General features: G+C 42.8%; 1 protein-coding gene across 1 annotated transcript in view; it reads left to right on the forward strand.

Moving 5' to 3' along the window:
* The window catches only part of YEATS2 (YEATS domain containing 2), a 109,380-nt gene that overhangs the window by 51,669 nt on the left and 34,404 nt on the right, over window positions 1–23,307 (forward strand). Inside the window, exons 10-16 of the mRNA XM_041002599.1 lie at window positions 4,385–4,565; window positions 6,187–6,426; window positions 7,908–8,066; window positions 9,477–9,580; window positions 12,878–12,985; window positions 13,387–13,569; window positions 21,706–21,964. Coding sequence (XP_040858533.1) covers window positions 4,385–4,565; window positions 6,187–6,426; window positions 7,908–8,066; window positions 9,477–9,580; window positions 12,878–12,985; window positions 13,387–13,569; window positions 21,706–21,964 — 1,234 coding nt within the window. The remainder of the gene's footprint in view (window positions 1–4,384; window positions 4,566–6,186; window positions 6,427–7,907; window positions 8,067–9,476; window positions 9,581–12,877; window positions 12,986–13,386; window positions 13,570–21,705; window positions 21,965–23,307) is intronic.

Below are 23,307 nucleotides of genomic sequence, written 5' to 3' on the forward strand. Positions count from 1 at the left end.
CCTGACCTGGCCTGCCCCGACCTGCACCAAATGTATGCCAGTGGGTACAGTATTTTGGCCTGGTCTGGGCTGCTCCCTGTCTTGGTTCTTGCACTTGCCTGCAGGGACTGTGTCCCGACAGAGGAGTTCCCCAGGCTCCTCCATCCAGATCTCTCCCAATGCCAGATCTCGTGCACACCAGTGGGTCCATGGGCCAGCCCTACTTAGTCTACTTCCTTCATAGCAGGAACAGTGGCCTTTCCTCACCAGCCCTTACCCATTGTGGTTCTTGTTGTTGGGCACTACAGCCCAGCCAAGCCTGCTCCACACCCAGACACAGCTCACACATGGCTTAGTAGGGGCAGAGCCCTGGCCTAGCCCGTCCTATACCTACCCTGGTTCTCATGAGTACCAGTGGGTGCTGGATTCTAGCCCAATCTGGCGCATCCTATACCCAGCCCACACACATGCTGAGGGATTTTTGCAGCTGTATCCAGACCAGAATGCGGATCCCACTCTGGCCCTCGTGTTCTCTAATGGGGATCACTACCCAGCCAGAGTGTCCCCTTAGCTCCCCAGCCAGGCCTGCTCCCCTCCACAGATTTCACATGTGGCAGTGTTTGCTCTGACTAGGCCTAGCATAGCCCCATCCATCTTAGCCTTTGCCTTTTGATACTGTAGCCTGGCCTGACCTAGCCAGCCCCCAGTCCCAACTCTCACTGGTAAGTGCTGCAACCTGGCTCAGCTCAGTCTATTCCCATCTCTGGCACATGAGAGCCAGTAGATGCGCTACCCTAGCCCAGCATGACCTGTACTCCAACCTGGTTTCTGTACTTGCCAGTGGGTTAAGATCTGCTCGGCCCTGCCTGGTCTGTCCCCTTCCAAAACTACCCCACACACTTGCCAACAGGTGGGGCTACCTTGCTGAGCTTGCCTGACCCCTAGGCCTGGAACATATGTTCACCAGTGGCAGCTATGGCCCCATAAGGAAGTTTCTCAGGTTTCCCCACTCGGCTCACTCCCAGACCCAAATCTCACATGCTCCAGCAGGTGCTAGGCCCTTGCCTGGTATAGCCTGCCCCTCCATCTTGGTCTTTGAGCTGGTGAATGTTGAGGGCCGGCCCGCACTACACCCTATTTTAGGATGCACGTGCAGGTGCTGCAGCTTGGACCTACCCAGCCTGTCCTCAGCTCTAGTACTTGTGAGTGTTGGTGGTTTCCATGATTACTCCAATTTCAGCCCATCACCACCTCAACTCTTGAGCTAAGTAGCGGGACTTGTATTTCCACAGGGTTGGACCCACTTATCCTCCACAGAATCCACTTTGGACCTGGTTCTCTTGCGTGCTGGTTAGTGTCATGGCCCTGCCTGTGTGACCTGTCCCCTGTTTTAGCACTCAGTCAGGTACTTGGATCTAGGTCTGCTAGACAGGCCCCCAGCCATAGCTGTCATGTAGTATGCCGTGTGGTAGTCAGTGATATTCTTTTTTATTATTATTATATTTTTTTATTGGAAAGGCGGATATACAGAGAGCAGAGACAGAGAGGAAGATCTTCCGTCCGATGATTCACTCCCCAAGTGAGCCCAACAGCCGATACTATGCCGATCCGAAGCTAGGAGCCTCTTCCGGGTCTCCCAGGCAGGTGCAGGGTCCCAAAGCTTTGGGCCGTCCTCGACTGCTTTCCCGGGCCACAGGCAGGGAGCTGGGTGGGAAGCAGGGCTGCCAGGATAGAACCGGCGCCCATATGGGATCCCGGGCATGCAAGGCGAGAGGACCTTAACCACTGCGCCACTGCGCCACCGCGCCGGGCCCAATCAGTGATATTCTGTGCTAACAAGCCCATCTTGGGAATCCCATTTGAGCTGATGAATCAGTCTGGCCCATACAGATCTTCCAGTTTCTCCCCTCCATACCACCAGGTCTCAGTCCCCTCACTTACCAGCCAGTACTGTGCCCCTGTTGTTAGGTGTCCTTCAGGATTAATTGCTCACTTTCACATATGGTGTCCGTATCCATGGATGTCCCTAGGCAATATTTCATCACCCCAACTCCCCAGAGCTCATTGGTATGTGGCCAGCTGGCAAAGCCCGGTGCCCAAAGGGCGCACTGGTGGCTGCAGAATAAAGGTAGTGCTAGCTGCTTAAAAAGCAGCCAGAGGGATGGGCTGCTTTCAATCTTGGCCGAAGAAGCGGAGTTCTACCCCACGTGCCCGACCCCTAGAGTTCTTACTCATATTCAAGCTCTTCCAGAATATTAGCTCTTACCACATACATGACTTACATGTATGCATTCCCATTCTGTGATTCATTTTTACCTTTTCACTTGGCTGATTGTGTCTTTTGAGGCAAATGTTTTTTAAGTTTGCCCATTGTTTATTTTATTGCTTGTATTTTCATTGTCATATCCAAAAAATCTTAAATCCGGTGTCATGAAGTTCTCCTGCTAAGTTTTCTTATAAGATCTTATTGTCAGCTCTTGTATAGGTCTTTGATAATTTTTAAAGTGTATTTCTTTATTTGAGAGACAGTGCAAAAGGAGAGTGAGCTGCCATCGGCTGGTTTAGTCCTCCAGTGAATGCAGTGGCCAGGAGTGGGCCAGAGAATTCAACCCAGGTCTCCCACGTGGGTAACAGGAACCCAACTACTTGAGACACCTACTTCTTAGGGTGCATGCTGAAAGGAAACTGATTAATTTTGAGTTAATTTTCTGCATAATGTAAGGGCTGGATTATATTCTTTTCCATGTGAATATCTAATTTTCTTAGCCTCTTTTGTTAGGAAAATATTGTTGGTACCCTTGTGTAAGATCATTTGGTCATACATACAAGGGCGGTATAAAAAACTCATTAAAAAATTGAGTTACATTATTACTATTTTGTTTTTATTGGGAAGTCAGATCCACAGAAAGAAGGAGAGACAGATCTTCATTCGGTGGTTCACTCCCCAGGTGGCTGTAATGGCCAGAGCTGAGTTGATCTAAAGCCAGGAGCAAGGAACTTCCTTTAGCTCTTCCAAACAGGTGCAGGATCGCAAAGCTTTGGGCATCCTCCACTGTTTTCTCAGGCCACAAACAGGGAGCTGGATGGGAAATGGGGCATCTGGGACACGAACTGGTGCCCATATGGGATCCCAACGCTTGTAAGACGAGGACCCCAGCCACTAGGCTACTGTGCTGTACCCTGAATTATTATTTTAGTGTAAAAAGTTTTTCAGATCCATGAATAGCCTTTTCTTCATAATGAGTATTTTTGTGAAATTTTGAAAACCTCTTTGCACCAAGATAAATTTAACATTAAATGGGCCCGGCACAACAGCATAGTAGTTAAAGTCCTTGGCTTGCATACGCTGGGATCTCATATGGGCGCTGGTTCTAATCCCAGCAGCCCGCTTCCCATCCAGCTCCCTGCTTGTGGCCTGGGAAAGCAGTTGAAGATGGCCCAGACTTGGGACCCTGCACCTGCGTGGGAGACCTGGAAGAGCTCCTGGCTCCCGGCTCTGGATCTATGCAGTAACGGCCATTGCGCTCACTTGGGGAGTGAATCATCGGACGGAAGATCTTTTTCTCTGTCCCTTCTCCTCTCTGTGTATCTGCCTTTCCAATAAAAATAAATATTTTTTAAAATTTTAGCATTTAGTTCCATTTTTCATGAATTTTTGAAATACTTGTGTATGTAAGGGTTTAGTCTGTTGTTTTGATCAGTATGTCTTTAGGTCAGCAACATACTATTTTGACAGAGCTTCGTAATACAGTTGAAGTTGGAAGATATAAGACCAACTTGGTTCTCCATCCTCACTCATCTTTTTTGTGTTCATGGTAAAGTATTAGCAGTAGCTGTCACAATCAGTATTAACTATTTGTAAATATTACTCTTCCCAGAGAAATGGCCTGTATTATATCAGAAGATATTTATTGAGCACCTACTGTAGTCAGAACATTGGTGGTCCAAGTCTTAAAAGTACAGCACTGAGTAAGATAGCTTCTACTGTCAAAAAGTTAAGCGTTTGGGACCCTGTATTATGGCACATCAGGTTAAGCTTCTGCTTGGAGTGCTGCTTTGATGCCCTTATGCTCCACTCCTGGTCCAGTTCTCTGTCACCGTGTCTGGGTAGGCAGCAGAATTTGACCCGAGTCCCTGAACCCCTGCCACTCATGTGAGACAGGATGTAGTTCTCAGCTCCTGCCTTCCACCTGACCCAGTCTGACCATTTGGGAAGTAAACCAGTGAATACAAGATTTTTCTCTTGCTCTAAGATGTCTCTTAAACCAGACTAGATTCCTGGCTAGAATAAAGTTATTTTATTCTTGAGATTGCAGTTGCCTTTGAAGTGACAAACAGTACATTCTTGGGCAAGATTTGTGCGTTGTGGGACACTGATGAGCCAGGTTGTTGCCCATTTCTGTAGGTAGTGGATGTTGAGCTCCATCGACATTCTCTTGGCGAAGACTACGTTTACCCTCAGTCCTCTGAATCAGACGTCTCTGATGCGCCCCCATCTCTGCCTCTGACCATTCCAGCCCCTGTGAAAGCTTCTTCACCCGTGAAGCCGTCACACGAGCCAGTCCCCGATAGCTCCGCAGAGAAAGGTAACAGAGCGTTTTCCTTTGAATCGAGTAATTTTAGGCATTGCTTTCTCATTTGCATGATGTGGTACTGATCTTCAGAGGCAGACTGTATGGAAAATGAGTTTTCCATAAATAGTCATGCTGTTTCAATATAAAAAGAATAGTCATGCTGTCTCTACTACACAAGTCTATGAAAATAACCAAATTTCTGCTGTTCTCATTTTTTTCAATAAAGCTCTCCCAGCATTTTATAAAACGAAAAAGTCATTTTAGGTTTGATTTTTATTCTTTGAGAATTATTTTTCTTTAATTTTTAATTTAAAATTTTTTAGATTTCTTTATTTTTGAAAGAGTTGTAGAGAGAGGTAGAGGTAGAGGAGGTAGAGATCTTACATCTACTCAATTCATTTTCCAGATGACTGCTAAGGCCAGTGCTATTCCAGGCTGAAGCAAGGAACTAGACGTTTCCTCTCGTCTCCCGTATGGGAGACAGGGGCCCAAGTACTTGGGTCGTCTTGCATTGGTTTTCTCAGCAGGAAGCTAGAATGGAAATTGAACAACTGGGACTCCAGCAATGCCAGCTCTGTAATGGCTTTTTCTAATGTATTACAGGAAGACTTTCTGGTTCAACCTCTGTGTGAACAAGAAATTTGAATACTAAATACCTAATCTTATTTCAAATAAGATTCATTTGCAAATGTTTTTAAAAATATTTTTTTTCATTTTATATCTATATTTAAATGCATATTTCAGTTTTCACACAGACAAGGGTTCTTCAGAAAGTTATGGAAGGTACGTATTATAAAAAAATCTGATGTTTTGCTTCAAAATGAACTTGTCTTTTATTTTTCATCTTTCCAACAGCATTTTTCAAGAAGATTTATTTGTTTGAAAGGCAGAATTTACTGAAAGCAGAGAGACCTTCCATCCTGTTTTGTTCCTGACTGGCTGCAATGGCCTGAGCTGACTCAGTTTAAAGCCACGAGCCAGAAGCTTTGTCTGGGTCTCCTACATGGGTGCATGAGCCAATGTACCTGGACCATCTTCCACAGCTTTCCCAGGCACAGGGAGCTGGCTGGAACCTGTATCCCTGTGGGATTCAGCTCTGCAGGCGGTGGCTCTACCCACTGTGCCACAATACCAACCCCTCCAAGAACTTTCTGAAGTAACTTCTTTTAAGATAAAATTGATTTTAAATGATGTTAGTACTTATCTCTAAACTTTATATTTCAACCTGTGTTAATATTTTAGTTCTTCTGTAAAATGTCACTTTCTCTTAAGGTTTCAGTTGCATCTACAGACATTTGATAAGAAATGAGATTATTAGATTAATAGAATACATTCTTTTTTATTATTTTATCTTTAAGTAGTTTTTTAAATTTACATATTTGTAAGGACACCATGAACCTATGTTCTTTTATATGATTTATAGGTAATGTTTTCTAATTTCTTGAAAGGTGCCTTTTAGATAAATATGATGAAACATGTTTACCCATAAAAAGTAATCATAAGGGCAATAAATTATTTTGCTACATTAAAAGGGTCTTGAAATACGGCATTTTAATTTATTTTTTTACCCAGGAAAGGCCCTGTTATTTTGGAGTAATTGGTAACTTACCATTTGCCTGTTTTGTTTTCACAGGATTCCCAGCTAGCACGGAAGCTGAGAGACCCACTACGTTTTACTCTCTGCCGTCTTCTTTGGAAAGAACACCCACCAAAGTGACAACAGCCCAGAAGGTTACTTTTTGTTCTCATGGTAATTCAGCTTTCCAGCCAATAGCTTCAAGCTGCAAAATAGTGCCTCAGAGTCAGGTTCCTAATCCCGAGTCACCTGGGAAATCCTTCCAGCCCATCACCATGAGCTGCAAGATTGTCTCAGGTACGTAGGGGATGCATTAAAGGGGGTGTTGACAGGATGACGGCAAGTTACCTGGCTTTTGCCTCCGTGGCTTCTTTCCAGCAGTGTGTGTGTGTGGTCAGTCATTGTGGTTTGACAAAGCTGACACAAAGCAAAATAGAAGTTCATTCATGTGGTGATTTTTGAAAGGGGTAAACAATGAAATTCAAAATGGCTCAGAACTTTTTTCCCATAATCAGCATAAGTATTATTCACTTTGATCCATGGTTGAAACTGAAATAGGAATTAAGTTTGAAGATTATATATATGGAAAACAGGTTGACTAGTAATAGAAATAATTTAGAGGCCTTTGGTTTGGTGTTTAGCTTGAAGGTTTGGAGCTGGTTTAGAAATGAGATCTCTTACCCTGATTTATTGATTTTGACAGATATACTAGTAAGATGCTAATAATTGGTGAGAGGGGGTATATAAGAACTGCAGTATTTTGGTAAATTTAAAAGTTCTCAGAAGAACATGTTTTAAAATAATTATTTCTATTATTAGCACGTATTTGGGGGCTTCTTTTCACTTAGGTTTGGATGGACTGTTTCTTGACAGCTTCACATTTATGTGAACTAAGCTTTGTGTAGGAATATACTTTATGGTTTTGGGTATACCACCTCTGAAAGATGAGAAAAAGAATGCCAAGTCAACAGGCAATAGGAAAGCTTTTGTACAACACTTAAATGAGTAGGGGATGGGAAGGCGTCAGGGCTAGAAGTAGATCGCTAAAGAGAAATGTTTACTGAATCTTTGGTATTGATGAAAAGCTAAACATATGTTATCTTCTCTATCAGTTAGGAAAATTTTAGAATTTATTAATTGAGATGGGAAGGCTGAATGTGTAAATTTTGAGAGTTAGAAAAATTGATTAATAAGAAAAAATTGATTAGTAAAAGGGATATTAGTAAAAGGGATATTTAGCCCTACATTGGTAATCTTTGAGAGTATTCTGTGAGAATTGTTTCTACGGTATAGTGTTAACAGACTTTTTGCTTGGACAATGCTAAATATCGTATTTTCCTATTTAAGTAAACTGCAAGACACTGGGTTCCTCGATTGAACTGGTAATCTAATTTCCTGCCTAATTTCAGTGTCTGCAAATGTAACCACATGATGTTAAGGGACTTACTGTGCCATGCTTCTGCAGTTCCACACTGTTATGTAAAGCCCTGTTATTTGAACTTGACTGTGTATACCTGGGGATTTTGTTAAAATGGAGATCTGTGTTCAGTAGGTCTGGGATGGGCCCTCACAGTCTGTTTCTAACAAGGTCCCCAATGGTGCTGGTGCTTCTGGCTCATGGAGGAGAATGCCCAGTGAGATAAATTGCTCCCAGGCCTCAGCTGCCCTGCCACTGCAGCTCAGATCCAAAGTGTGTAGTCTTGTTCTCAATCCCCAACTGCTTAGATTCATTGCATGGGTTTTTTTTTTTTTTTCTTCTTTGTTTTTCTTTAACAAAGGCTCCCCAATTTCAACTCCAAGTCCCTCACCATTACCTCGAACTCCAGCTTCCACTCCAGTTCATGTAAAACAAGGCACTGCCAACTCTGTTATTAATAACCCTTACGTCATCGTGGACAAGCCTGGACAACTTATTGGAGCTGCAACTCCCAGTACAGGTGTGTATTGGAGTTGCTGCTCCTGGTACTGTACATTTGTGTTATTCAGAGATTTGATCTCTTACTATTCGTGAAGTGCTTCCCAATTCTAGAATCTTAGGTCAAATTGATATTTTCAAACATCAAAACAAAAAAAAATATGAAATACTGCTCTGACTTAGCTGTATAACAGTTTCAAAAATAGAAGAGAGAATATATAAAAGTAATCTCAATACTTTCTGTGGCAAAAAGTATATTATTTGTGTATATAAGTTACATTTTTAGGAATTAAGTTTTCTGAAAATTAAACAAATCGATTTTGTTTTCCTTTGGACTGCTTGCTCTTTCAGGGCCTGCAGTAGTGTGATTACTAACTTTCCAAGTTAGGCTTTTAGTGCAGTGGTAGCTTTGTGGATTGCTATTCCCAAATAAAGTGATGTTTTACTTTTCTGCAGGTCAGACATATTTTGCTCATAGAGGGGATGTTGAAAGCTGTAGTTGCAAAAAGAGGGCTCTACTGGGGATGATAAAAAGTCTTTGGATTCACATGTAACTATGTAGTGCTATCCTGGATTTTTTAGTTGCTTTTGTTAACATTTTGCTAAAGTCCCTCATTTAAACAAACTCTCCCAAGTACAGACTTCTCCAATGAAGAGAAACAATGAGAAATGAAATAGAGGAATCATTATAGCATTGTGACACTAGTTTTTAAAAACACGCTGGGTTTTAGCAAATATAAATGTTTGTTGGACTTTTCCAAGTAGTTCTTTTTTTCTCCAATAAGCCGACCACTTGAACAATAATTGCACATGTGGTGTGGAATTTCTTGTAAAATAGGTTTGTGTCAGCCCTTAACCATAACTGCCTGAATGTATTTATGGATGTCAGATAAGTGTCCTTTAAGGATGGTTGGTCTTAGGAATAGGTCAAAAGTCTTCAGAAGCAAGTATGGTAACTGGAATAGGTGACTAATGATTGAATATGATTTTAGTTCTTAACTGTGGGCGGTGCAGTTCATTTTTATTAGATCCTAACTGGCAGAGATAAACTGATGGGCTATAAAGCATTTAATTAATGAAATGTATGCATTGTGGCAGGTTTGGCACAGCCAGTACCATTGTGTTACCTTGTCTCTTGCTCTGTATGCAGTAAAGAATAATGTGCATACATTTCCTCCCATGAATTCTCGCCAGCTTTTTATCCTTTTTCAGGCTGTGTGTGAGTCAGACTTTTTAGGAATGAATCTTTAAGTGTTTTTTCCATAATAATTATGAGTTATGAGTTAGTTAATAGTTAGAGTTATGAACTATCATCCCTTAAAAATGGAAAGCAAATAGAGAAAGGGGAGTATGATGGGAAAGTTGTTTTACTTTACACTTTGCAAATTTTACCTTGCTCATATTTAATTTTTATGTCTGACTTGCTTATTAGGAAGTCCTACAAACAAGCTCTCCACAACTTCTCAAGTCTCTCAAGGGACAGGCTCCCCTATTCCTAAAATCCATGGGAGTAGTTTTGTAACATCTACTGTTAAGGTAACAGTCTTATTGCACTTTGTCAGTTCCTGAAGAAAGCATGTTCAATTTTACTGAGAGTAGGTTAGCTGGTGATGCAGATTTGATAAAGTACTTTCTCCAGCTTATAAGTCATTACTCCAAATTGAACTACTTTACCTTGATTGTTTTTTCTAATATAGAAGATACTTCTCAACACTTCAGAGGATCACTAAGTATTATAAAACTTAGCTGTAATGAAGGTATAGCCTTATTTATATATTTTGTTGGGGATGAGACAGTTTTCTTAAAAATACTGCCTTATCAAGAACCTCGGAGCATACCCTACATCTGGGACCTAGGGAGGGTGGGAAATTGGATGGGCCTTCTGTTTAATACCCCCCTTTAAACATGAAGGAAACAGTATGGAAATAATAGTCTTACCCACTTTCCTATAGCTCTTGAACCTTTTTACCCTAATTAACTATGTAAAGATTGTCAACAATATAATAATTTTTAAAAAAAAGAAAAACAGGGGCCCGGCGCGGTGGCGCAAGTGGTTAGAGGTCCTCGCCTTGCACGCCCGGGATCCCATATGGGCGCCGGTTCTAATCCCGGCAGCCCCGCTTCCCTTCCAGCTCCCTGCCTGTGGCCTGGGAAAGCAGTGGAGGACGGCCCAAAGCTTTGGGACCCTGCACCCGCGTGGGAGACCCTGAAGAGGCTCCTGGCTTCGGATCAGCATAGCATTGGCCGTTGCACTCACTTGGGGAGTGAATCATCGGACGGAAGATCTTCCTCTCTGTCTCTCCTCTCTGTATATCCACCTTTCCAATACAAAAATAAATCTTTAAAAAAAAAAACAATGCTATGTTATAAAAATACTCATTTAGGGGGTCTGATGTGATAGCATAGTGGCTAAATCTTGGCCTTGCAACTGCAAGGATCCCATATGGGCTCCAGTTTGTGTCCTGGCTGCTCTGCTTCCCATCTAGCTCCCTGCTTGTGGCCTGGGAAGCGGTAGAGGGTGGCTCAAAGCCTTGGGACCCTGCACCCACACAGGAGATCCAGAAAAGGTTTGCTGGATCTTGGCATTGGCTTGGCCCAACTCTGGCTGTTGTAGCCACTTGGGGTGTGAACAAGTGAAGATCTTTCTGTTTCTCCTTTCTGTAAATCTGACTTTCTAATAAAAACAAATCTTTAAAAAAGACAATATTCATCTAGCGGCCAGCACAATGGCTCAGTTGGCTAGTCTGCACCTGAAAGTGCTAGGATTTCATATGGGCACTGATTTGTGCCCCAGCTACTTCACACTTCGGATCCGGCTCCCTGCTTATGGCTTGGTTATAGTCTTGGGCACTGGCACCCATGTGTAAGACATGAAGAAGCTCTTGACTGCTGGCCCCAAAGGTGACCAATTAATTTGAGGGTGAACCAGTAGATAGAAGATCTTTCTCTGTTTCTCCTTCTCTTTGTAAATCTGCCTTTCCAATAAAAATAAATGAAATTTTTTAAAAAGACAATAGTCATCTGATAATATATTCCTTTTTTCCTATATTTGTACCACCAAGAAGTAAATAAATTTTCTTTCATATGTTTATTTTTTAGTTAATTGAAAATATTTTTTTTTCTTCCTACTTGAGGATAAGAGTCTTTTGAAATTTGAAACTCCCAAGTATGCTGTAACTCGTTGAGATCAAAACTGCTTGGCATCTCAGTGCTTCTCTGCTGTCTGCTTAGGTTCAGCTTATTTTGATTGCCCTGTCTAGACCATTTGAGATGTGAACTCCTGTGGGAGAACGGTGGGAATGCAGAGATCTTTTTTCTCAGCGGTCTGGTACCTAACACTGTGTTTATTTTTACTTAAGATTTGTGTATTTATTTGAAAGGCAGGGTGCCTTATTCCTCAGTTGTGCACACTAGCTTGGGCTGTTCTAGTCCAAGCCTACATCTGGGTTTCCTACCATACATAGCCAGCCCAAGCTCTTTATCACCCTGGCGCGGGATGCAGGTGTCTGCAAGCAGCACCTTAACCAACTTTGTCACAGTGCTGGCCTGCATTTCTTATACTTAGACACCTAGTGGTGTGGTGATGATATTGTATGTTTTCCAGGGTCAAAGCAAAATTTTTTCCAAAGCCTAGGTAGTATGTAAGCACTGTGATAGGTGAATGTCCAAATTATAATAATTCCCTTGAAAGTTTTAACTTTTCCAGTCTGTCTTTTCATGGTGATGTTTCATTATATAACCTAGAAATATCATAACTTTGCTTTTAAAATTTATATGTAATTTAAAACTTAACGTGGCAAATTGTTTAAGATTTTTATTTGTATATGAGAATTAGAGGCAAATGTTAATTGTTTTGAATGTTGACCATTGTCATTGTATATGCTAACAGTTCTTTTTACTGGATTTTTGGTTTGTTTGTTCTGAAGACTTACTTATGTGTTTGAATGGCATGGTTAACAGAGAGAAGGAAAGGAAGAGACAGCAAAGCCTTCTATTTTCTTGTTCACTTTCTTAAGTGGTTGGTAATAGCTGGAGCTGGGCTTGTCTAAAGCTGGGAGCCAGGAGCTTCTTCCATATCTCCCATGTGGGTGAGGGGCTCAAGCACTTGTGCCATCTTCCACTGCTTTCCAGGGTGCATTAGCAGGGAGCTGGATGGACAGCAAAGCAACTGGACTCCAGCCAGTGCCCATATGAGATGGTAGCTCTGCAGGCGAAGGCTTAACTTGCTATGCCACAGTGCTGGTCTTTGCTGATTTGTTTTTTCAAATGTTGTTGAAATTTTTTCTCCAAACTCTGGGTGTTTATTGAGTAAATTTTACAAATAAAATTGTGAGCACATTACAACAGTATATACTGAAACATTATAGCAATATAGTTTTTTTCAATTACATACTTTGTGCCCAGGCTCTAGGAATATAAAAGAAATAATATAGAATAGAATAGAATAGAATAGAATAGAATAGAATAGAATAGAATAGAATAGAATAGAATAGAATAAATTAAATAAATATCCAATCCCACCTGGTAGGGGACCAGCATGCCTACCAGTGGCTTTCATTAAACGTAATAGGTAATAGAAGTTTTTGCAGCATGCATTGGGACCCAGATAAGGCAATTCTTGTCAAGTTAAAACTATTGTTTGTATTTGTTTCCAAAACAAGATTAAAATGCAAATGCAATGGCCTTATAACCCTAAAGTGTTTTGAATGTTTTGTCATTTGGTTGTCTCTGTTGCTGGAGAATATTGTGCATTTGTCCTTCATATAAGTGACTATAATAGCTGAAATTGCCCATTTGATCCTGATTGTAACACTTGTATTTTTGTACACACAGCAGGAGGATTCTTTGTTTGCGTCTATGCCACCTCTTTGCCCAATTGGGAGTCACCCTAAGGTTCAGAGCCCTAAGCCCATAACTGGAGGACTGGGAGCTTTCACAAAAGTGAGTAGCTGTCAGGACACTGTCCTACCACTGGGTGTGGGCTTGTTGCGGAATGCTCTTTATACATGCAGGAGCTGATTGACACTCCTCCTACATGTTGCATCTTAGTAACCAGATCCTCTTTGTGAGTCATGCTGTTATTTATTAATGTCCACTGCACTGCGTTTTGGTATTGGGTGGGGTGCATTCAGAGAGCACAGTATGTTTGTTTCTCTTTGCTACTATTTTGTCGCCAGCCTCTAAAATAAGAAACTAGATTGAGTTTGTAAAAGCTCAGGATTAAGTCCAGATGATACTTTTTATCTATCACTGTTAGGGACTGTGTTTAAGCCATTTTTTATCTTTATAGTGGAGTCTTTTCAAACAAAACATGCTTTCTGTGTCGTCTTGTGTGTTACCAGGTGATCATCAAACAGGAACCCAGTGAAGCCTCTCACATGCCCAGCACAGGAGCTGCCAGCCAGTCACCACTCCCTCAGTATGTCACTGTCAAAGGGGGTCACATGATAACTGTATCTCCTCAAAAACAAGGCATAACCACTGGAGAAGGGGCTACCCAGTCACCAAAGATTCAGCCCTCCAAGGTTTGTGGCGAGTTGGGATGTAGAGGTGAAAATGTAATTGAATATGATTTGCTCAGATAATTGAAAATTCTGATAAATTTCAGGGTGATAGAGCTGCTAACCACGTAAAACCTGTAAATGAGAGCCTAGCTATGGGCCCGGCGTGATAGCATAGTGGTAAAAGTCCTCGCCTTGCACGCGCCAGAATCCCATATGGGTGTCGGTTCTAATCCCGGTGGCCCTGCTTCCCATCCAGCTCCCTGCTTGTAGCCTGGGAAAGCAGTCGACCATGGCCCAGACTTGGGACCCTGCAGCCGCGTGGGAGATCTGGAAGAACTCCTGGCTCCTGGCTCCAGATTGGCAAGCACCGGTCATTGAGGTCACTTGGGGAGTGAATCATCAGACGGAAGATCTTACTCTCTGTGTCTCCTCCTCTCTGTATATCTGACTTTCCAATAAAAATAATAATAATAAAAAAAAGAAAGCCTAGCTATAAAAACAAACCAGTTTGGCCCAGTGTGGTAGCCTAGTTTCTAAAGTCCTTGCCTTGCAAGTGTCGGGGTCTCCATCCAGCTTCCTGCTTGTGGCCTAGGAAAGCAATTAAGGTTGGCCCAAAGCCTTGGGACCCTACTCCGGGTTCGTGGCTACGGGTCAGCTCAGCTTCGGCTGTTGTGGTCACTTGGGTAGTGAATCAACAGACAGATCTTCCTCTCTGTCTCTCCTCCTCTCTTCATATCTCACCAATAAAAATAAAATCTGAGAAACAAATCAGTAGCTGATCAGACCTTTTGCTTCTGTAGTAGTCCTCGACCAGAGTAGAGTGTGTGTTATGGAGGGTCCAGGAATTGTCAAAGAGGCAGAAAGACACCCTGCTGTCTCTTTGACAGTGAAGGTGACTGACTTCATAGAAATTTCCACTTGATTCACATTTGAGATAAATGTATCGCTTATTTCTTCAGAAGAGGTTTTTATATGTAATTTAGTTGAGAGTGAGCTCCCGTCTGTGGGTTCCCTCCCCAGATGCCACAGTGGATCAGGCTGAAGTATGTTAGTGGCAGGAACTTGAGGCGTCCCCATTGCCTCCCAGAGTCCCATCTTAGCAGGAAGCTGGAATCTGGAGCCAGGGTCAGGTAATGAATCCATGCCACCCCAGTGTGGCATGGGCATCTTTCTTTACTTTCTTAGCTGCTAGACCAAATGCCCACCTTTGACCTTGGTTTCTCGTAGGAGAGTGAGTGCTGCACTTCCTGCTTCTGATGTCAGTGCTGTGTGATCTATTTAGTCATCCTTGGCTCATCTGAGCTACAGAAGAACCAATATATTTCTTTTTTTTTAAGATTTATTTTTATTAGAAATATTTACAGAGAGAAGGAGAGACAGAGAAAGAGACCTTCCATTCACTAGTTCATTCCCAGGTAGCCACATTGACCAGAGCTGAGCCAACCTAAAGTCAAGAACCAGGAGCCTCTTCCAGGTCTCCTAAGTGGATGCCATTGAGCCATCACTCCAGGCCCTTTTGTTCTTTTATTCAAAAGGTAGAGTTCCCGAGAAAGGTGTAGGGACAGAAATCTTTCATTTGCTGACCCATTCCCCAAATGGTCACAGCCAGACCTGGACCAATCTGAAACCAGGAGCTTCTTCCAAGTCCCACTTGAGTGTGGGGTCAAGGATGTCAGGCATCCTCCACTGCTTTCCCAGGCCATTAGTACTGGAAGTAGAGCACCTGGGACACAAACTGGTGCCCATATGGGATGCCAGCAGTGTAGGCAGAGGCTTAGTGAACTATGAACTATGCTATGGTACTAGTCCCCCAAATTAGTGTATTTTGAGAACTATGAAACAGCACATAAATCCATGTATTCAGCATCAGTTAGAAAGAAGTGGTGTCTAATTAATGTTTAATATGTGCCATGCTTACCTTTATACATTATCCGTAATCCTCATCCAACCCTGCAAAGTAGTTTTACAAATGAGGTAACTGGCTCCAGTGAAAGCATCAACTAGTGATAGAGGGTTTGAACCCATATTGACCAACTCCACACTCCTTCCAGAACTAATAGAATCATGGAGCAGCAATTCTACTACACATTATGCTTTGTTTTAGAACAGCAAGAATTAAACTATCTCATTTTTTGGCAGACACACTCTAAGTGTGTGTGTTTTTAAATTGGAAACCATCCTGTCTAGGAGAAGTGAATCGCATTTTTTTAAAGGTGTTCATTTATTCCCATCTTTAAAGCATAGAGAGCTCAATCTTTAAATCTTTCATTTATGGGTTCACTCCCCAAATGCCACATACAGCCAGGGCTGGGCCAGGTTAAAGCCTGGAGACCAGAACTCAGGTGGCAGGGGCCCCTGATTCTTGAACCCTCCTCTACGTCCCAGCTTACGTCAGCAGGAAGCAGCAGTTCTGTGACATGAATTGGCATTCTGCTTTGCCCACAGCAACTGCTGCACAGAGATTGTTTTGAGAGGAAAAGTAAGAGATTAAAAAGCTTTTGGGCCCAGCGTGGTGGCCTAGCGGCTAAAGTTCTTGCTGTGAACGTGCCAGGATCCCCATGGGGCACCAGTTCTAATCCCAGCGTCCCTGCTTCCCATCCAGGCCCTGCTTGTGGCCTGGGAAAGCAGTGGAGAACAGCCCCAAAGCCTTGGGAACCTGCACCTGCGTGGGAGACCCGGAAGAGTTCCTGGCTCCTGGCTTTGGATCGGCTCAGCTTCTGGCTATAGTGCTCACTTGGGGAATGAATCATCAGACAGAAGATCTTCCTCTCTGTCTCTCCTCTCTTTATATCTGATTGCAATAAAAATAAATAAATATTTTTAAAAAGAGATTAGAAAGCTTTAAACATGTTGTCTATATGCTTTAGAGAGATATTAATGTTTAATATATGTAACTCCATTAACCACTTTTACAGACTAATTTGCTCTTAAAAGTCATGTACTGATGAAGAAAATATAAAAAGAAGCTAGCTACTAGTACATAGAAAATGTCCTAGAATGGAAAGTGAAGAGTTAGTGAGTTTAGGCTTTAAGCCAGAAAATTCAATTGTTAAAAAACATAAGTATTTTTTTTCTTTTTTTTTTAAATAAAATTTTATTTTGACATTCTTTACATAGTTAATTAGGGTAAGAAGGTTCAAGGGCTACAGGAAAGTGGATAAGACTAGTATGTTTTCCATATTGTTACCTTCATGTTTAAAAGGGGGGTATTAAGGGAGAAGGCCCACCCATTTTCCCACCCTCCCCAGGTCCCGGATGTAGGGCATGCTCTGAGGTTCTTGCTCAAGTGGTTTTGATATTGCAACAGTTATGAATTGCTGCCAATCTTGCCACTCCAAGCACTATGAGGTCTTCGAAAAATCCACTGATTGACATAGTCCATCATAGCTGAGATGGTTGGTTGACCCGTTCTGTCTTCTCTCTTTTCTTCGTTAGGGTTCTGAGTCCAGCATTTAGATTAGGAAGATCTCCAAAGAAACTTCTTGTATGTGCTAACAAGTACAGGGCCTGGCACCGTCCATCGCTCCAATCAGTTGGTGGTTGCAATTGCTGGGTTGGTTCTGTTTTCACTCCCGACTTCCACTGGAACCAATGGGTGTTGCAGTCTAGCCTGGTTCTGCCCAGCACATACGTGGCCCTCACATAAACCAGTGGGAGCTGTAGCCTAGTTTGAGCGACCCACAATAACCTCCACCAGGCCCACCCCCTACCCTGGTTTGCCAGTAAGTGTAGCAGTAATCCAGTCTGTCCCACACCCCATTCCACCCCAGCCGCTATCTTAGTTTTATGTCCTCCTGTGGAAGTGGTAACTCAAGAGGGATGAGCCCACTATTTCCCTCCCAGGCCTCTCCCACTCCCAGATTCCAGCTGATGGTGCGTCTAAGCCCAAACAACCCTCGCCCACTTTAATTTTGTTTGCACCAGTAGGAATAATCCGCCGAGCCTGGCTTTTCCCTGATCTAGTCCACATGAGGCACACAGGTGTGGTAGCTCTGCCTAATCTGGTCTGCCCCCATCCCAGCCTATGCTCTCCTGCGGAAGTATCTGTCCAGCAAAGGAACCCTCCCTTATTCCCCTGCCGGCTCTGCCCACTTCCTTTCTTGTTCTCAGGCTGGTTGGGCGCTGCGGTCCCTTCGGTACAGGCAACCTCACCTCGGCATTCCATATTGTGCACTAGTCTTTGTTGCGACAGAACCTGGGTCGACCCACACTGGTGCCTGGAGTTGCCAGTGGATGACGTGGACTCTGGGTGGTCCGTGCCCACAATGAAGGAATCATGACTGGTTATGAACTGTAGTACTGTAACAATATGGAGGGAGGTCTTGGAGAGGAATTGGGGGAATCCCAGAGCCTATGAAGCTGTGTCTTAAAATGAACTAATAATACAAAAGATTAAATTTAATATTCCACAAAAAAAACATAAGTATTAATTTGGGTTAATGGTGTCTTACTTAGGAGCCCTGTCTGCTTCCTTGTCCAATATCAGCTTTGGGTAGCTTTTCCAAACAGAATACATTTTACTTCCTTGGATTAAAATTTCCAAAGTGAGTTTTCATCTTGCCAGCGGGGTGTGCCTTATATAAGCTGCTGTGAAGACTGCCCTCGTGTGGCTGACTTGCAATACTGCATTTGGTTGGGCTGTTCGACAGAAGTCATCCTAGAAACCTTGAAGTGATTTTTGGAAGGAGGGAAAAGTAAGTTAGCATGGTGTGATGGGGAGGAAATTGAAATAGGCCCAATGTGTATTTTTGTTTTCCTTTAAATATTCACTTCCTTTCTCAGCTTAGGAACATGGAAATAGATTATGTATAGTTTATTAGATGGATTGTTTGATGTATTTGGGAAGTATGAAGAATTTTATTTTTTTTAAAAAAAGATTGATTCATTTATTTGTAAGTCAGGATTACAAAAAGGGAGATACAGAGAGAGAAATTCCCGCAGATGGCTACAACATCTACAGCTTGTTAGGCTAAAGCCAGGAGCTTCCTCCGGGTCTCCCACGTGGGTGCAGGTGCCCAAACATTGGGGTAGTCTTGTAAGGCTTTTCCCAGGCCATTAACAGGGAGTTGAATCAGAAGTGGAGCAGCCTGAATATAAATCAGCACCTGCATGGAGTGCAAGGGTCACAGGTGATGGCTACGGTACAATGCCCAAGGACAGTTATATCTTAGGAAGAAAGTTTGCTACAACAGAGAAATTATAACATCAAAAGCCTAAATAAGTTTGTTTATATTATATATGAAAGACTAGCAGTCACTTCTACCTTGATGGCTTTGTAGTTGTCAGAAATCTAGACTCTCACCTCCTCCTCTTCTCAGAATTTCGGTTTCAGCTTATGGCCTGCGGCAGATGTTTCATCTCATGCACTGGATACAACGCTTTTTGCCAGAATGAAAGGCGCAAGCTGGGAAGGAGTTAAAATGCAGTTGGTGTCATCATTCTCGCTCAGAGGGCAGGGCAAAGGGGGGAGTAAATGCAGACTGCATTTTCTGCGGCTACTCCCCCATGCTAAAGCTGGGCTCGGTTACTACAGGAGAAAAGGACAAAGTGAACACTGAGGCTCAACTGGAAGTTCGTGTCACCCCCGGCTCCCCCCGCCTCCGTTTGGTTTTCTTTTGATGCACAGAAGAGTTCTGGATGAATGAGGATTTCCATGTCCGTGTCTCTGGGGAGGTAGCCTCAGCTCAGCTCAGCTCTGGTCTCCAGCTACATCCTCCACAGCTGGAATAGAGGACCGTAGGTGTACCTCTAGATTGTAGGGCTGTCTGCACCGAGCCAGGAGAGCCGAGGGGATGAACCGTCTGTCTTCCATTCTGGGATAACTTGCTTGTTTCCATTGGTCCTGTTACCCTTTTGCTTCTTTCTTGTTCTGTTCCCTTCTTTAAACATGCATAGTGGTAGAAACAGCAGTGTAACAGTCGCATACGCCTCTTACCCAGTTTGATCATTTTGCTGAGTTTGTTCTTTCTCATGGAATAGTTTAAAGCAGATCACAGATGCCGTGTGGTTTCATTCAAGATTAGTTTGTGTTTGAGTCCATGGTTGGACATCAAGGGCCTGTCCCTTGGCCAGATGCTAAAGATAATAACAGATATTTGCCATTGGCACTCTCCTTGCCTAGTTTCTCTGTGGCCTTATGAATTACCGTTCCTCTCTTAAGAAGAGTATTGTAAGCCCAGAAGCACTGTCATGTCAGCTGGACATCACATAAACATGTTCTTAATTGCTTCATGATTTTATGAGATAAAAGTGATGTGGATAGCATAGATGAATAGGCTAATGCTAAATTCCAGAGGTTAAGTTACTTACCCAACCACTAACCAGGTAAGTAATCTGTGGAACAGACCTCTCTGCTAACATTGGAGCTGTTACCCTTCTGCCGTGCCCTTCGCCTGTGCTCTTTCCGCTGTATTAGACTGTGGTTATTAACAGTCTCATAGGGGACCATTTTGTGTACATCCGTGTTTCCTACACACATGAGAAATTGTTTTACCATAGTCACAGTCTTTGGTAAGAGGCTACATTTGATTTTGTAATTCTTGAATTGAGACATTCCATTCATCAGCTGAGTGTGATTTGTTGTTTTGTTCCACCTCCTAAATAATTCTGGTATTTATTTATTTTTTAATTTAGAAAGAATAAAATTTGGGGAAGATAATGTAGTCTGTACTCACATATGCTCCATCCCGATTGAACAGGTCTAGGTTTACTTCAGATCTTTTCCCTCATCGCTTCTCGGCCTTTTGGCTAAGATCATGTGTAGATCTATTTCCTCCCCAAACATGACCGATAAGGTTGAAGTCCACGTTGTCCTTTCTGGAGACATTATCAGGAATGTGATCTGTAGCCTTCCAGTTGATGCTTCCGTTACATAAATACTAGACACTAAGAACATGTGTTACTGGGTTTTTTCTAAGTTACATAAAGAATAATTATATTTTTATGCAGTTCCTTTTCACGCAGTAGATATTCTTTTAGTCTTTATGCAGATATATAGATAGCTCCAGTTCACTGTTATACCTCGGTTTACTCATTCCTCTGTCTGTAGACTCTGAAGAGATTGTTACATATCTTAGACATGAAGATTTGCCAATAATTAAGCAGTCTTGTTTATGTTCCCTTGAGCATGTGTCTTAAGATTTATCTGGGATACCTTCCTAAAAGTAGAATTCCTGCAATGATAAAACAGGTGAATCATCAAGTTTGAGTAGATACTTCCCTTCCTATCACCAGCCGGGATAGGAGTTCATGTTTCACCAGATCTTCTAGGTAACGCCATGTTGACTTCTTATCTATCCTTTCTTCCCAGCTGATGAGTGAAAAGTACTTCCTGCTGTACCTTTGTTTGTCTTTAAGGGGAAAAAATCCTTTTTTGTTTGTTTGTTTGTTAGATTTCTTACATCTTATTAGAAAGGCAGAAGGCAGAGAGGGAGATGTTCCATCTGCTGGTTCAATCCCCAAGTGACTGCAATGGCTGGAGTTGAGCTAATCTGAAGCCAGGAGCCTCTTTGGGTCTCCCACGCAGATGCAGAGTCCCAACACCTTGGACCATCCTCAGCTGCTTTCCCAGGCTACAAGCAGGGAGCTAAAAGGGAAGTGGAGCGGCCAGGTTGCAAACCAGCACCCATATGGGATCCTGGCACATACAAGGCTACCGTGCTGGGCTCTCCAACATTACATTTTTTCTTATTTAAATATAAGTCTTTATCTGATTTCTGGTGAGATGTTCTTTGGAGTGATAAAGAACTGGGTAATAGGAGATGTTACCCTAATTTGGCACTATAAATCACATTATAAAATGCTTATAATAGGATATTAAATAAAAACATTCTGAAACTATGTGTATAGTGTGATCTCAGCTGTGTGTTTTACATTCGAGGGACTAAGAAGCATACATTGAACTGCAGAGGCAGCATTCTCAATCTGGAAGGTTTTTCTGATATGCCTTCGTTGAAGCCGAGATAGGACAATGTGTAACCGTTAGTAATTTGTAAATGAGGACATGGTGGTGGTGTTATAGCAGTCTGGGTAGTATGGCTGGGTTCATCTCTTTATTTTGCCTAGGCCTTTACCTTGTTCATTGCTAGAATGGAGAGCCTGCGAGGTCTTGAGGGCCTCTGAGAAGGAGCACTGCTAACTGTCCTCTGGTTTGAACAGGTTGTTGGGGTGCCGGTCGGATCTACTTTACCTTCAGCAGTGAAACAGGCTGTGGCCATCAGCGGTGGCCAAATCCTCGTGGCCAAGGCCAGCTCTTCTGTCGCCAAAGCAGTTGGTCCCAAGCAAGTTGTGACCCAAGGAGTTGCCAAAGCAATTGTGAGCGGAGGCGGAGGAACCATTGTTGCTCAGCCGGTGCAGACCTTAACCAAGGCTCAGGTCACTGCCGCCGGCCCTCAGAAAAGTGGATCCCAGGGCTCAGGTAAGGGTTGTTTGGGGGCTCTTGGAGAAGTATTAGCATCCAAAATTCCCTTTGCCAGTGATTTTATTTGATTCTTGGTTTGGTTCACAAAAGCAAACCATAGGTCAATGCAGTAAATGTATGCATTAAGAAATCTGTCATTTTAAAGCATATTTTACATACAGGTATGCAAGTAGGCTTAAATGCATATAATGTCTGTTAAACTATATATATTTACTGTGACAGAGATAGTATAACATATAATAAACAGAGGCCAGTGCCATGATGTAGCAGGCTGAATCTCTGCCTGCGTCTCCACTTCTGATTCAGCTCCCTGTTTATGGCCTAAGAAGGCAGCAGAGGATGGCTCAGGTGCTGGGGCCCCTGTATCATTGTGGGAGACTGGGAAGAAGCTGCTGGCTCCTGGTGTCAGACTGGTCCAGATCTGGCCATTGCAGCCATCTGGGGAGTGAACCAGAAGATGAAAGATGTCTATCCTTCCTTCTCTGTAACTTTGCCTTTCACAAAAAATAAATTAAAAAGGTGGAAAAGTACATTAAACATATATAAAATCAAGAGAATGGGGGCTGATCCCTACATGCAGGTTGAACGTTTGAAGTCCAGTCACAGCAGGAATTTCTGGAGGCGTGGAAGGAGCTGGTGAGAAAGGAGGAGAATGAAGGGGTGATTCAGCTCAGGAACTTGAAAGTGTGAGTCCAGGTGCATGTGGACGACCAGGGAGGTCTGCCCTTGGCGCAGGGGCGGAGCGGCCGGGCTGTACTCACTGTGGAGAGGAGTGGCGCTCCGTTCTACTGCCGTTGTCCTTTAAACATCCTTTTGATGTGGGGCTAGATGTCAGGGTTCCTGCTTCCCAGAGGGTGGGCATCAAAAAGACCACTCCCAGGCTCACAAAGTCCAAGAAGCTTTCCCTCTCGCTGACCCAGTTGATTCTATGGGCTTGATTATAGAGATTTTTCTAAACTTAAGGTATCTGCAGAAAAGTTAAATTTAAGCTCCTCAAGACTTATGTTCAGGAATCTATACCATGTGGATCCAAAGGAAAACTTTTTTAGATGAAATTTATGAAGAGATAATTTACAGCTTCATAATGTATGTGCCAGTTGTTAATTGAAGCGTTATCTTACTCCTGCAGGAGTTAGGGGAGCTAGAAGTCTTATTTGAAATGCATGAATTATCATACTAAAAATGGACTGAAGGGACTCAAAACAAATGGGAGAAAATGTGTCATTGATTAAAAGTGTAAATATCAATACTTGTCAGAGTAAAAGTAATCACTTAAAAGATTTATTTCTTTTTATTGGAAAGGCTGATTTACAGAAAGACAGAAAGATCTTCTGTCCACT

Source organism: Ochotona curzoniae, unplaced genomic scaffold (genome assembly GCF_017591425.1).
Source record: "Ochotona curzoniae isolate NIBS_2020 unplaced genomic scaffold, NIBS_Ocur_1.0 scaffold_2587, whole genome shotgun sequence".
NCBI lineage: Eukaryota > Metazoa > Chordata > Mammalia > Lagomorpha > Ochotonidae > Ochotona > Ochotona curzoniae.